Source organism: Stylophora pistillata, unplaced genomic scaffold, assembly GCF_964205215.1.
Source record: "Stylophora pistillata unplaced genomic scaffold, jaStyPist1.2 SCAFFOLD_115, whole genome shotgun sequence".
In the NCBI taxonomy this organism is placed as follows: Eukaryota; Metazoa; Cnidaria; class Anthozoa; order Scleractinia; family Pocilloporidae; genus Stylophora; species Stylophora pistillata.
In genome coordinates, this window is record NW_028290822.1 from 180,001 (window position 1) to 192,604 (window position 12,604).

General features: G+C 37.5%; 3 protein-coding genes and 1 long non-coding RNA gene across 13 annotated transcripts in view; 2 read left to right on the plus strand and 2 right to left on the minus strand.

Moving 5' to 3' along the window:
- The window catches only part of LOC148715873 (serine/threonine-protein kinase Nek11-like), a 7,236-nt gene extending 5,458 nt beyond the window's left edge, over positions 1-1,778 (minus strand). For all 4 annotated transcript variants that reach the window (XM_088746373.1, XM_088746371.1, XM_088746374.1 and 1 more), the window contains exons 1-2: positions 1,654-1,778; positions 536-620 (exon numbers count right to left, since the gene is read on the minus strand). In XM_088746373.1, coding sequence (XP_088602499.1) covers positions 536-620; positions 1,654-1,763 — 195 coding nt within the window. In that variant the 5' untranslated portion in view covers positions 1,764-1,778. The remainder of the gene's footprint in view (positions 1-535; positions 621-1,653) is intronic.
- Positions 1,779-1,833: 55 nt separating this feature from the next.
- Positions 1,834-7,738, plus strand: LOC148715874 (uncharacterized). Of its 7 annotated transcripts, XM_088746363.1 has the most exons (7): positions 1,834-2,009; positions 2,566-2,757; positions 3,842-3,880; positions 4,247-4,508; positions 5,516-5,733; positions 6,335-6,439; positions 7,640-7,738. In XM_088746363.1, the coding sequence occupies exons 1-4, from the start codon at positions 1,973-1,975 to the stop codon at positions 4,258-4,260; spliced, it is 282 nt and encodes a 93-aa protein (XP_088602489.1). In that variant the 5' UTR covers positions 1,834-1,972; the 3' UTR covers positions 4,261-4,508; positions 5,516-5,733; positions 6,335-6,439; positions 7,640-7,738. The 7 variants fall into 7 exon arrangements, with proteins under 7 accessions (XP_088602489.1, XP_088602487.1, XP_088602486.1 ...); XM_088746361.1 differs by having other exon boundaries at positions 3,842-4,508; positions 6,816-7,738; XM_088746360.1 differs by having other exon boundaries at positions 3,842-4,508.
- On the minus strand, positions 5,644-8,438 carry LOC148715875 (uncharacterized). The gene is made up of 3 exons (XR_015995801.1): positions 8,325-8,438; positions 6,081-7,446; positions 5,644-5,698 (listed from the first exon to the last, which is right to left on the minus strand). It is a non-coding gene; the product is annotated as an uncharacterized LOC148715875 (long non-coding RNA).
- On the plus strand, positions 8,425-12,408 carry LOC148715876 (uncharacterized). The gene is made up of 4 exons (XM_088746359.1): positions 8,425-8,563; positions 9,424-9,507; positions 10,416-10,667; positions 11,628-12,408. The coding sequence occupies exons 1-4, from the start codon at positions 8,486-8,488 to the stop codon at positions 11,868-11,870; spliced, it is 657 nt and encodes a 218-aa protein (XP_088602485.1). The 5' UTR covers positions 8,425-8,485; the 3' UTR covers positions 11,871-12,408.
- Positions 12,409-12,604: the final 196 nt, after the last annotated feature.

The following is a 12,604-nucleotide window of genomic DNA, read 5'->3' on the forward strand; positions in this document are numbered from 1 at the left end:
CTCTCCCAAACAGCTATGCTACAATACTTGTAGGGAATATCACAAGTTACATCAAATTTTTTTTTTACTATTTCTATGTCCACAATTCATCTAGCCTGCTTGCAGGCCGTAGTTGGTGTGTGCATGCAAGATTCAAGGGGGCAAATATATTTGGTTGCCATAATGGATGGGTGGAATTGATCTGGGAGGAGTGACAAACCAAAAGGGAGGAAAGAGGAGGAGAAAATCCAGAAACCCCCCCCCACCTTGCCTCTCACTTTATCACTTGTCCGAGATCTTCCACCCGTCCAATATAGTGACCAAATGTATTCACCATGTTGAATCTCCCACATACCAACTTTCCCCTATGAGCAGTGTACAATTCATCATTTCTAGGCAACCTCAGAAAGTCTCAGTTATTTCAGTTAAAGTAAAAAAATACTGGATGTTCATTTGACAAATTTAAGTTTTTTAAGTTCAGGGTATATGTTGCTTGTTGTACATTATGCTCTCTTGCATATCTGTCGATTAATACGAGCTAAATTTTTAAACCTACATTGGATAACAATCTAGCTTCTCTCATGGCATCTACTGTTTCATCTGGCTGTAGCTCCCCCACAAATATCTCCTTCAAAACCTTCCTAAATGAATTAAGAAGATAAATTGTGTGTCAGTGATAAAAACTTTTTTACAGATCTGCTGCTGAAGAAGTTTGTTGAATAATTAATTTCTGATTCCTGTTTCAAGGTTGTTTTAGTGAACTCTACAGTTACATTACATAAATTCAGGTTTTTTTTTTCCATGGCATGGACAAATAAGCTTAATTGCTACTTGATTGTCCATTTGTTGAGTGATCTTGTTCCATACTAATAGCAGAGTTGAATCAGGGAGAATTTTCTTACAACAGCCCTTTGTTCCATTAAAGCAAGAAGAGAAGATTCATATGGTAATTTTTTAGTTAGAAACGATCTTACCCTGAAAGACACGTCCTCGTTCTATCCACTACCAAGGTTAATCTGATACCTGTGGCTTTCCTCTAGACTCCAGTGTGTAAGCACAAATACAATCAAAATGCACCTCACTTTGTTCTCATAAAAGTTTGATGTGCATAAAAGCTTAAGCTTTTATCGTTTTCGACTTGCAAGTAGTAAGTAGCGATATGATTTTAGCTGGGTATATCCTAATTCATTAGTTATCTTACTTAATTATTTAGACACGACCCCACAAGCGAAGTGTCGTTTTTAATACTTATCGTGTATAAATAAAGATTATTGATTGATTGATTGAGCGCAAGAGGTCACCTTCTAAAATATTTGTTGCAGCGAGTTCTTCATAAATCAATAAAGTGTTCACTTGCGTTATACATCTACACACACAGTTTTAGTTTCAATAGGAACTGAACATTTTGCTCTTTCCCACTGTTACGCATAAACAGGGGAACAATGGTATCGACATTCTACAAAGAAAAACCACCAAAATCATACAGTGATATTGGTCAATAAAGGTGCTGTAAACAAAAAAATTAATGATATCACACAAATGATAACCCTGCGGCAGCCGGTGGAAGTTTTACCGCCCAGATAAGTCCGCCTGTTGCATACTTTTCGGACAGTTTTTTTTTTTTTTTTTACATCTACTACGCTATGGAAGTGAATGTATGTTACTCTTTCTCACCGGATGTGTGGAAGAGTTGACTGACAAACGAAGATAATTTTGATTCCGAACAGCCAGTTTTGGGTTAGTAGTCCATGTATGGGAATACATTGGAATACATTGGAATACATTGGAATACATTGAAAATATATACCGAGCTCAGGACATTTTACGGGGTCATACATGGACTCCTAACCTGTGAAAAAGAAGGCGCCATTTTTGATTTGATTAGTGGTGTTTCACCAATACTAGCGGGAACTCACGACTAAAGTTTCCGTGAGGACCTTCTTCAAGAGCCATTACGATGAAAAACCTGTGATGGAACGGACCTCTTGGATACATGGAGGGGGAAAGAATTCTGAAGGCGCTTCTGAATGGTGAAACAAACGATTTGTTTGAAGACACCAGTTTTGCAATTATGTTTCCTTAAAGCAAGCTTATGATAGCTTTTAAAGTTTTGTGCAGTTTTATGATTATCATCAAGCTACAGGGAAACGATGTTGACTTTCCATCGATTGAATTTTAGTAAATGTGGAATACCATTCTTCTGAAAAATAATTGCGCACGATCGATGGAAAGGGTATTCGTTTGCCTTCATCGACGGGAGAATGTTTTACCCATGTAATACACTTGTTTTGCATACTGAACTTTACACATTTCCAAAGATACTGACAATAAGTAGAATTAATTCAACAATTAAGAGCTTCTTTCATCGGTGATCATTTCCGTTGGTGATCAATTCCGTTATTCTCATGTTCTCAAATTATGTGTGTTTTGGGGGTGACATTGTAAGGAGAAATGAGATGCTAGTCACCCCCAAGTCAAAGGGTTAAAAAAGGCGAAATCTGTTTAATATTTTTGTGAGTACATGAAACAACATTTTGAAAGATGGCATGATTATGTTTATGAAGCAATTCTCTAATTTTCTTTTAGACTATCTTTCTCCGCTACGATCACCCTTGAATGCCAAAAATGGCAGCAAGTTGGGTTGCAAAGTTGCAGAAGAATCTGTGTCAAAATACACATTGTTTTCAACCAAGTTTCTGAGATGGGCTATTGAGACTTTGAAAAAAGTCAAAGCAAAAGGGAAGCACCTTGATGAAATCACAAACTCCTCAAATTTAGGTAAGTGAGAGCTGCAAAATAAGTGTACAGAGTTTTCAAAAAGGATTGGCTATTAGCCAGTATATGGTTAGTTGCATGCATTCTGGGATCTTGGGGCATGCTGCCCACAAAGTATTGTTTCTGGGAGAGGGGATGGCACAGGGGTGAGAGGACTCACCCCCCCCTCCATGTTGTGATGCACGTTCAATTCCTGGACTTGGCATGAGATGTGGGTTGACTCAGTTTTTGGTTCTTGTCCTCACTCCAAGAGTATTTTCTCCAGGTCTTCCTGTTTTCCTCTCTCTGTAAAAATCTGCAAAAAATTTTTTTTCTTTCTTTTCTTCTATTTACCTCCCTGTCATGGGGAGCATCGCATATGGTCTTAGGCAATAAAGACCCAGTTACCCCCAATTGAGTTGGTTTGTACTTAATCTATTTAAAATGTATGGGCTCTAAAATTCTATCTCATGCATTTGTTTGGAAGTATATGCAAAGTGATATGATAGTTGGTTGGCTAGGTAAACATGAGCTAGGTAGAGATTGAATGGGTGCTCAACCAGCATGAAAATGTAATTTAACCTTAAATATTTTTGTGGATGTTTATGCGAAAATGGCCTTCAAGGAAGTTGTTTGTTCAGGAAATTTGTTGTTTTTTCACAACTCAAAATCAAGGTAGTTTTTTTTATGTTCTAAAATGGTGGCCAGTACTTAAGGAGAACCCTGAATGTTTATGACTTTTTTTGTCCCTTCCTCTCCAAGCATCTGAATATAAAAAAGAGACTTGAAGAAACCTCAGAATTTTTTTTATTTCTTATCTTTGATAATCAATCTCAAAATGACTTTTGTCTCCTACACGAAATATAGTTTCTAGTTGTGTGATAGTGGGAAACAATACACCTGTATACCTTCTTAGAAAACCCCTGATCATTTTGGTGAACCGACAATACTGACTTTAGTAGTAGTAAAATACTAATGAACAACTTCCTTAAAATGGTTGAAAAATGTTAATTTTGTTTGTAAGAGTTCATACTTATCCTTCATTAGAAGTAATGTGAAAATTAAAATGATTACTGACTAATATACAATTCTATGGATTTTTGTTTAGTGAGTATGTTGCTCAGCGACACATTATCTATTCAGAATGGTAAATATCTCAAGTTTATTCCTTCACTGGACCAACTTGGCAAGACAATTTATTTGATTATTGTTCAGCTCATATCTAAGGGTCAGTTTGACCAGGCTTTTTGTCATGCTAATGACTTGCTCAAGTTCATTCAAGTGGTCAAGTCCTGGAAAAACTATGATGGTGGAAAAATGGAGAAGGGGCTCTCTTCACTCTCTCTTCGAATAAATGGATGGTCTCCATTGTCAAATAGAACTCCTTATCTTGTGGAAGGAAAGTATTCTACTGTTTGTTACTAGTCAGTTTGTGAGAGGTGATGGGTGAAGTACAACTGTATGTTGTCATTCAAAGTGCAGTTTTTGATTCACAGTTTTGTTTTCTTCACAGAATTCACATTCTGAGAGAATGTGTTACAGTTGCACAGCAAGCAAGCAAGGTTATTCACGATGCTCTTGAAGACCCTGATATTCCTTTATCTCTTAATGAGCTGTGATGGCTGGGTAGTACTGTTTACAATGTAGGCTGTGTGTCCTATCAAAGCGACTGTTTTACTGACGGAGTGCCATTGCTGGCTCTTGCCTGTGATGAGTTAAGAATCTGTAGCTTTGGAGCTGAAACAGAAGAGAAAATCATTGTCCAAGCTGAAGAGGTAAAGTCTGTTCAATTGATGAAGGTACTATAATTTAAAGTTTATTGAAATAATTAATAGTTCAGTTGAACTATGGTTTGACCCTATACATGAGAGTTTTCCTTGCTGAAAATGTTACATTCAAGTATTGTTTCAAGACTGTCTTATGGGAAGCAGGTGTTCTAAGCTAGAACAAGGTCCTTTCATACAGTCAACAACTGCCAGAATTCGACAAATTTCTTAATTACTGGTAGCTAAACACATGTAGAAGTAAAGAACAACCCAGCACAGGAGTATAAAGGGGTTTTGGAAGACTTTAAGGGAAACTTTGACAAAAAGTTTTGTGCTGAACTTTTCAACTTACTAGCCAAGTGGCCAGTGACATCTTAGATGTTACAGCAATTTTAGTTTGTTTACTAGCCAAACTGGCTGTTGGAAATCAGAAACCACTAGCCAAAACTGAATTTCCACTAGTCTGTGGCTAGTTGGCTACCATTAGTGTGGAGCGCTAGAGGGGAGTAACCTTTTCATGAACTGGTATTCTTTCTAGGGGGAATCACCAACACTCCTAATCAGTTCATGATTCTGAAACTGAAATAAGCTGTGACAAGATAGGCCTTCTAGCTCATGAGGTCAATTTGCTATGGCTACAAACATGAAACAGGTTTGCGATGAACCAAATAGGAACAAGGGTGGGTAAGAGGGGAAAACTTATTACTCTTTCACTCCCAAGATTTCATTCATAATTCTCCTTAGTGTCTGCTTCACAATTTCTATGATCTAAGTTTGGAGAATTTGGTATTAGCTTAACTTATAATCCCTTTATCAATTGGTATTTGTCTTTATTCTCATTACTTGTCTGTTTGATATAGTGTTGATACAGTAAGGAGAAATTCTGTCTTGGTCACTCATGGGAGTTAAAGGGTGAATGTAGAATAAGTTGCTGATCACAAATCTAATGTTGGCTAACAATGACATGGTGAGTTTTGAAAATGTTTATTTGGCAATGTTTGAAAAATACTTTTCAGGTGAAGCTACTCACAAAGTATGCCTTGCTAGTTGACTGTCAAAGAAGAGCCGGAAGAATCAGGGATGCACTAAAGACTGCTTCAACTGTGGTCCTGGTAGCACTGAAAACAGCCTCTGATGCCCACACCCTAAAATAGCCAGTCAGACAATGGGTCTCAGTGAAACATGAGCTGGTGAAGGATCTACAGGAGGGAGAAAAACAGTCTGAGAGATGCAGGTTTGCAATAGAGTTCAAAATAAATATTAGTATTTTGATGTCGATTAACTTAAAGCTTATGAGTTCTAAGCAGATGTCAGATCATAATGTGTAAAAAAAAGGTTACAAGAACTCCAGAAAATTGGTTTTAATTTGTTTAAACTTGATCAAATACATGCATGTTGTTTTCATAATCAAACAGAACATACATACATGCAGCAAATATAAAGATTATTCCATGGGAAGTGCCCTCAAACGATTTCTATTCACAAGTTGCGATGCATCAGAAAAGGGAGGAGTGAGTTTTTTATGCATTGCAGCAAGTGAACTATCATAACATAACCGTTGAAATGTGGCAGATTCCTCACCTCAATACACCAAAATCCTAGTTTTTGGCTCGTTCAAGGCTTCAAAAGGATCAGATAAAATTAATTTAAAGAGGGAAGAAAAAAATGGGGGGAATTCTAATATTTTTAAGGTTGACTCTGGAGAGATAAGGCATAGTGATAAAAAAAGACAAAATGATATAATCATTATGGTGTTGAAGAATTACATAATTAAAGTAAGATTGAGTAAATTGGAAACTGTCTGAAGAAATTTCTTGGTTCTTTTTTCTTCTCAGAACCCTATGCAGTGCATTTGCAGAGCAAGAAGATGCAAAAGATGTAGAAGGAAGCCAGCTCTGTTTTGTTTTGCAGGAAGAGCTTGCTTGTTACAAGACCAAAAGGTAACAAAATACTTTCTTTTACATTCTGACTTCTTCTTATGGTTTCCCCTTTCATAAGTGAAGTACAACTGTACCTGCCAAAATGTTTCATTGAATTGTTCCAAACTTTTTCAGCTATGACACAGCAGTAGGGCAAATTGCTGTAGTTCATATATTTTGAACTGCGGTATGAGATACGTATGATGCACGATCCTCGCAGTAGATAGCGCTATTTAAGCAATAGCGCTACAGTGTATTTAAGCAATAGCGCTATCTACTGCGAGGATTGTGCATCATGCGTATCTAATACCGCAGTTCAAAATATATGAACTTCATACATTTCATTGTATACTTACAATTGTTCACCGCCTTTGAGCCACCTCACTTGAAATTTCAGCCAGTAGCCTAACTTCTTAGCTACCAGCCTGAAAGGCCTAGTGCTGTTGGACAGGATGTTAGTCAATGGCAGGCAGGGCTCCAATTTAATTTTTGGATCACTAACCCTTCGGGTTAGTAGACATCTTTTTTACTAACCAAATAATAAAGTTTGGTATCCAAGCTCACAAGTTACGATATCTCAAATATTGAACATTTTGATAATAACAACTAGGACAAATTAAAGAGTAGCTGAAATTGCATAGTGACCTCAAAAACGTAGACAATTATCCACCTATTTTATTTCCCTCTTGTTTACCATGATTAGTCAAGAACAGTACATCTACAGCATTCTCTAAAAAGAGTTAAAGTTGACTTAACAACTTGAGTATTCTAAGTATTCCTCTGAGAGTCGGGCCTACGTGCTCTTTGCCCTGAGGTCTACTGATGTTTAAATATGTTAGAAAATGTTACTCACCATGTCGGGTTAGTTGGACAAATTTTTAGTAACCAAACGTTGAAAATTACTAACCATTGGTTAATGGGTTACCATTAATTTCGAGCCCTTGCTTGTAAATCCACAGCATTTAAGTTGCTATTACCAATCCATACTCATGGTTGGAAAGGGTCAGTATGAAACTAGAGTGGGTTGCCTGAGAACAAAACACAGTGGCCTTGGTTAGGACTCCAAAACAGTCCTCTTAAATTGGAGTTCAGCATGGTAACCATGGATTGACCAAGTCTCCTATTAATTGTGAAGAATTTTTATCATCTTCTTATTGAAAGGACAAAGTTGGTCATTAAAACTGTCAGTTACTTTTATTAAAATGAATCTTTACTCAGCAGACACCTTGATGGGCAGGGACAAAAAAAATTGATCCCTTTCAAGTACATCAAATCTGCATCAAAAGAAACCTAGACCTGCGATGAGCAGACACTGCAGGGCTCGACACTAATAGTAGCTGAGTTTCTTTAGATCTGCACCGCAGTACTGTCAAGAAGCTGGGGAGACTCTAGAGCAGTTATTGGACTCAACAGATAGTCAGGATGAGGAGAAAAACATGCATTCACGTTTGCTGGATAGACTTGGTGCTGCATATTTATGGCAGGCTTTGCTTGAGCACAAAGATGCAGTAAATGAGAGAGCAACTTCAGCAAGGCCAGAGCTTTCTGACAGTTATCAAGGAGAAGAGGAAAGTACTGGAAACTTTTTTGATTAAGATCTGATCTGACAATTTGATGACCCACCCAGGTCTCAAATTTGGATTTCTTGAGGTCGTGCTGGCTGCAGGCTATCTGTTAGGCCACTGAGTGTGCCTCCAACAAAGAGACGCACTGGGGCAAGAAGTTGATTTCAGTTAATTTGAAGTCTAGAGTGAACATTACTTATACAGATTTTATATTGTTCCTTGTTAATTTGTTCAACACATTTTCAGGAACAAATTGTTGTCTTTGATGAAATGTCATGTGCCTGTTTTACAATAGACATGAATTTTGTAGTCAGTTTTTCTACAACAACAACATACTGTACCTGTACGTGTACATGGAGGACCGTGCAGAAGGGAAAGGGGCCCTGACATTGCACCTCCGGTGCATCCCCAAAAGCACCTCATTCCCTCAAAATATCAGACTGTCAAATGAAATGTTGGTGTAACTTTTCAGATAGAAGATATCTGCCTGGAGCAACCATTTATGGAATCACTTTGTGCAGCTTTGGAAATGTGGACGTCACTAAGGACCAAATCACTGCAACAAGACACCAGTGGAAAGGTAAATGTTTCCTGGAAAAAGCATTTTAGGGCTATGTAATATATTTTTTTACTTTAATTTCCAAAACATTAATATTTTTTCACTGGCAGTGACAATTCTTTATTTGAAAACAAGTGAAACTGTAAAATTCCAAGAACAGTTTTCTTTCATGGGGAATTTGTTGCGAGAACTAAATAGGTATCAGCTTTTGATACTTTCAGACGTTTTACGATAGGTACTTAAACAATTTGAAAGATGTGCCATTAAAGATTTATGGATTACTAAAATTTAAATGCTGTGCTAAGTCTGCACTCAAACAGAGTGCCCACCCAGCCCGAGGTTATCCTGGTTTCCATTGAATTCACCCTTTAAATCCCAAGACCTAATCACTAATTCTCCCCTCTAGCTGCTGCACATTTCCTTGTAAATAAGTTATAAGAATTTGGTGTTAGATCAAGAGAACAACTTCTACATGATAAGTTCAAGTATTCTCATTACCTGTTGAATCATGTATGGGCTTTAAAGGGAGAAGATACATGTTTAAATCATTTCTGGGAGTTAAAGGGCTAAGCAACTAGGCGTATTACTACTCCCCCAAGATGGGATGCTAGTCCATTGCAAGGTTATTCCCTTCCCCCAGCATTTTATCACTTGGCAGGCTTTTTATCTGTACTCCTGGTTACAGAGAGGCACGTGATAGAAAAGAAAGCTGTGTTTTGCCCAAGTGGACACAGCAAAATGACCCAGCCAGTTCTCAAACCCAGACCTCTTGACCCGCAGTGCAGCATACTAACCATTGGGTTACTGCATCTCCCACTGTATACAATACATTTAATCTTGCATGAATGTTATTCTCACTGAATTTTTTTTTTATGTTCTAGGTTGACCTGGACCATCTTATTAATCCTGAAGAGACATATCATTACTTGCTTATCACTGCTGAAATGTTTGGGCTTTTAAAACAGGTGAAACCTGCTACGTACTTTCATTGGTGACGATTTGGATTTCCCACAGGCAATTAACTGTTCATGCAGTCCTGTCACAACATGACCATGGCAATAGAAATGTTAAAAAAAATGTTTCGGTACAAGAAATGACAGCAGTTTTAAGAGATTTAAGTATTTGAAGGAAAAGGCTATCACTCAACAGAAAAGAATGATTTTCTCCAGTCAGGTCTTTTTTATCTCGACTGGTAAATTTTATACAGTGAGGATCCTTGCCTTTGTTATCAGTGGTGTAATGAATAATGTAGGTTCTGCATTGTTGGAGGTTATTACAAGATAATTTGGTTGTATCAACTGGGTTAATAAATATTAATTGGCCGCAGCAAAGAATTTCTAAAGCTGATATTCCAAGGTTAAGCCCTTTATCAGAGCAAATGGTGAAGGGTTAATACTTGAAACATCAGCTTCAGAAATTGTTTTCAGCATCCGATTGGCATGTACATTATCAACTCAGCTGATGAAACCAAATTATATGTACTTATAACTCCCCCCCCCCCATCTGCCCCATCTGATGCAGCACAACATATGGGTATCTTCAAAAAATTAAGCGTGTGGGAACATCTTCCATTGCACCACTCCCTTGGCAGGATTAACTCTGCTACCCTTAGGCTTAGGCAAGTTAAGCCAATAATTTATATCCGCTTTGTAATACTGAGCGTTTTAAAAATGCTTTTATTAATAGACTTGGTTTTAAGCATAACTTAGCTGTAAGTAATTAATACACATTTTAGCCCATTACACTTTATATGTAACACTTGATATGTATTTTATCAGTGAAATAAAGACTATTTACTATTTTAATTTACAACAGTTTCCCATCAGAATCTTACCCCCTTTATTCATTCAATGAATGAATTGTTTTCTTGCAGCCCTTAAAAAAAGCTCGTGCTCTTTGCATGGCTGCCAGTATATCCCAATCAGTTGGTACCAAAGATATGCTGGATAATGGATTGTGTGCCCTAAGTGATGCTGTTCACTCATTGTGTGACATTCTGGACTTGTCACATGCTTCAATTATTCTGTCTCATACAAGTAACCTGGTTGATAGATTTGAGCCCTGCAGTACTTCATGGGTTCAGTTCTTGTTGGCCAAGAGTCACTATTTGCTAGTCACAGGAAAGGTATGAAAAATCAAAATCATTATTAACCCTATCACTGCTTTAACTAACTCTACTTACTGTCTGCCAAACACTTCTCGTGATGTAAGTTTGGAAAATTTGGTATTGGATTAACTAAATAATCCTCTACAATTGATTTTTTTCTTTATTCTCCTCACTTGTCTGCTTGACATTGTACTGATGTTGTAAGGAGAATTCCTGTCTTGGTCTCTGACATGGGAGTCAAAGGGTTAAACAAGCATTTATCATGCAGGCATACATGTATACGTGGTACTCTAGCTCCATGTTGGTGATTTTTCTTTGTGCTGAAGAACTTGGAATAGCTTTAGGCAAGGAAACTGTGGGCCAGCTAGCCTCTGAGAGCAGCAGGGAAATCCAATTTGTATAGTAATCACATGATTTTGAGTGCAATTTGGAATAAATAAGCACGAGTAAATTTTTTCAAAGACTAACAAAATTTCATGAGCCCATAGGGTGAGTGCAATTTGTGATCTTTGAAAACATTTACAAGTGATTATTTATTCCAAATTGCACGAGAAAATCATGTGATTATGTATTAATAATATACATGAAAAAATACGAGGTAGCTTCTCATAACTACGCGGAAGAAAAGCGCATGCATCACATGCAAAAATAATTTATTGAAATCCTGCAAGTGACATTGACCTTGACATTGACATTGACCAATTATTCTGACCAATCAGAATGTCTGGTTTGTTTCTTTCTTTGCACTGAATTAACCCTCTTCTGTACTGAATTAACTCTCTTCTGCACTGAATTAACTGAAAACTGCGCTCATCTTAACCAATCAGACCTGAGAAATTTTTTCATGTATATTATACAATATACGGTATAGGAGGAAATACCAATTAAACAGGTCTATAATAGTCAGTACGTGTAAACACGGGATTGTTCAGTTTGTGATGTGTGTGTCAGTCGTGGTTTTCATTGATTAATGTTGAGTATGCGGAAGGGGAGGTCTCCCTGAAGGAAGCACTGCAGAGTGAAGTCTTCACACACAAGAGTTACAAGTCCCACCTGTTGAAAGCCAGATGGAAATCAATTTGCTGCGAATATGCAATGCTCCCACCCACAATCCACAAATTTAAGATAACAGTTGGTAAGTTCACTCTTCTTCTTTGGAAATTCCTCTTTCCAAAACTTAGATCTACTCTTCTCCACAGTTATTCAGTAACTTTTTCATAATGGAAATGGGAATTTAGCAGTGGATATTCCATAAGATGGCTCTTCTTGTCCACTGATACTAGGTCTAATTGGAATTTGGAGTGTTTGTTTTTGGAGACCTTTAGAAAGATCCTTGGAGCAAGGAAGAAAACTAACAACAAACTCAACCCACATGTGACACCAGGTCCAAGAATTGAACTAATGGGAGGCGAATGACCTCACCACCGCCCAATCCCAGCTCCCCAATATTGATTTTTTATTTCATTGTTTTCATAAACCGTCGCCAAGTGACCTGTGAAAATTTAGGCAGACTTAGTACCAACAAAACAGTCTGTTCAACCAGATAATTTTTGATCAGTGAATCAATTCATGAGTTTATGAGTAATTCCCAGGTGACAGTTATTTTTTTTAGTATTATCATTGTTGAGATCCTCTACTTGGTTCACTGACTCCTGGAATGGGCTATGGATGCACTTCATAAACTAACACAAATGGCTGAAGAAATCTTTGGTTTAGATGCGTTTTGTACTGGCAAACAGACACACAAGCAAAAGGAAAATTTGTTGGGTAAGGTGATTGAGGAATTTTTGTTTCCTTTTATTCTTGACACAATTCTGCAGAGCCCTGCTTGCAAAGTAGTGCCCCTGATTTCTATGAGCTTCTACTAGGGACAATGTGTTCTGATGACTGGGATAATACAGGGGTTTCATTAAGGGCCAGGCACCGGGCAAATTGACTGGTTGTGAGGACGGTTT

What these genes read in the sequence shown, in the direction of transcription:
- LOC148715874 (XM_088746361.1), top strand. Translation starts at nt 1,973, where the DNA reads ATGGAGGGGGAAAGAATTCTGAAGGCGCTTCTGAATG. An exon ending in TCTGAAGGCGCTTCTGAATG is followed by an intron (nt 2,010 to 2,565) that starts GTGAAACAAACG and finishes ATTTTCTTTTAG; the next exon opens with ACTATCTTTCTCCGCTACGA. An exon ending in CACAAACTCCTCAAATTTAG is followed by an intron (nt 2,758 to 3,841) that starts GTAAGTGAGAGC and finishes ATTTTTGTTTAG; the next exon opens with TGAGTATGTTGCTCAGCGAC.
- LOC148715876 (XM_088746359.1), top strand. Translation starts at nt 8,486, where the DNA reads ATGGAATCACTTTGTGCAGCTTTGGAAATGTGGACGTCACTAAGGACC. An exon ending in AACAAGACACCAGTGGAAAG is followed by an intron (nt 8,564 to 9,423) that starts GTAAATGTTTCC and finishes TTTATGTTCTAG; the next exon opens with GTTGACCTGGACCATCTTAT. An exon ending in TGTTTGGGCTTTTAAAACAG is followed by an intron (nt 9,508 to 10,415) that starts GTGAAACCTGCT and finishes GTTTTCTTGCAG; the next exon opens with CCCTTAAAAAAAGCTCGTGC.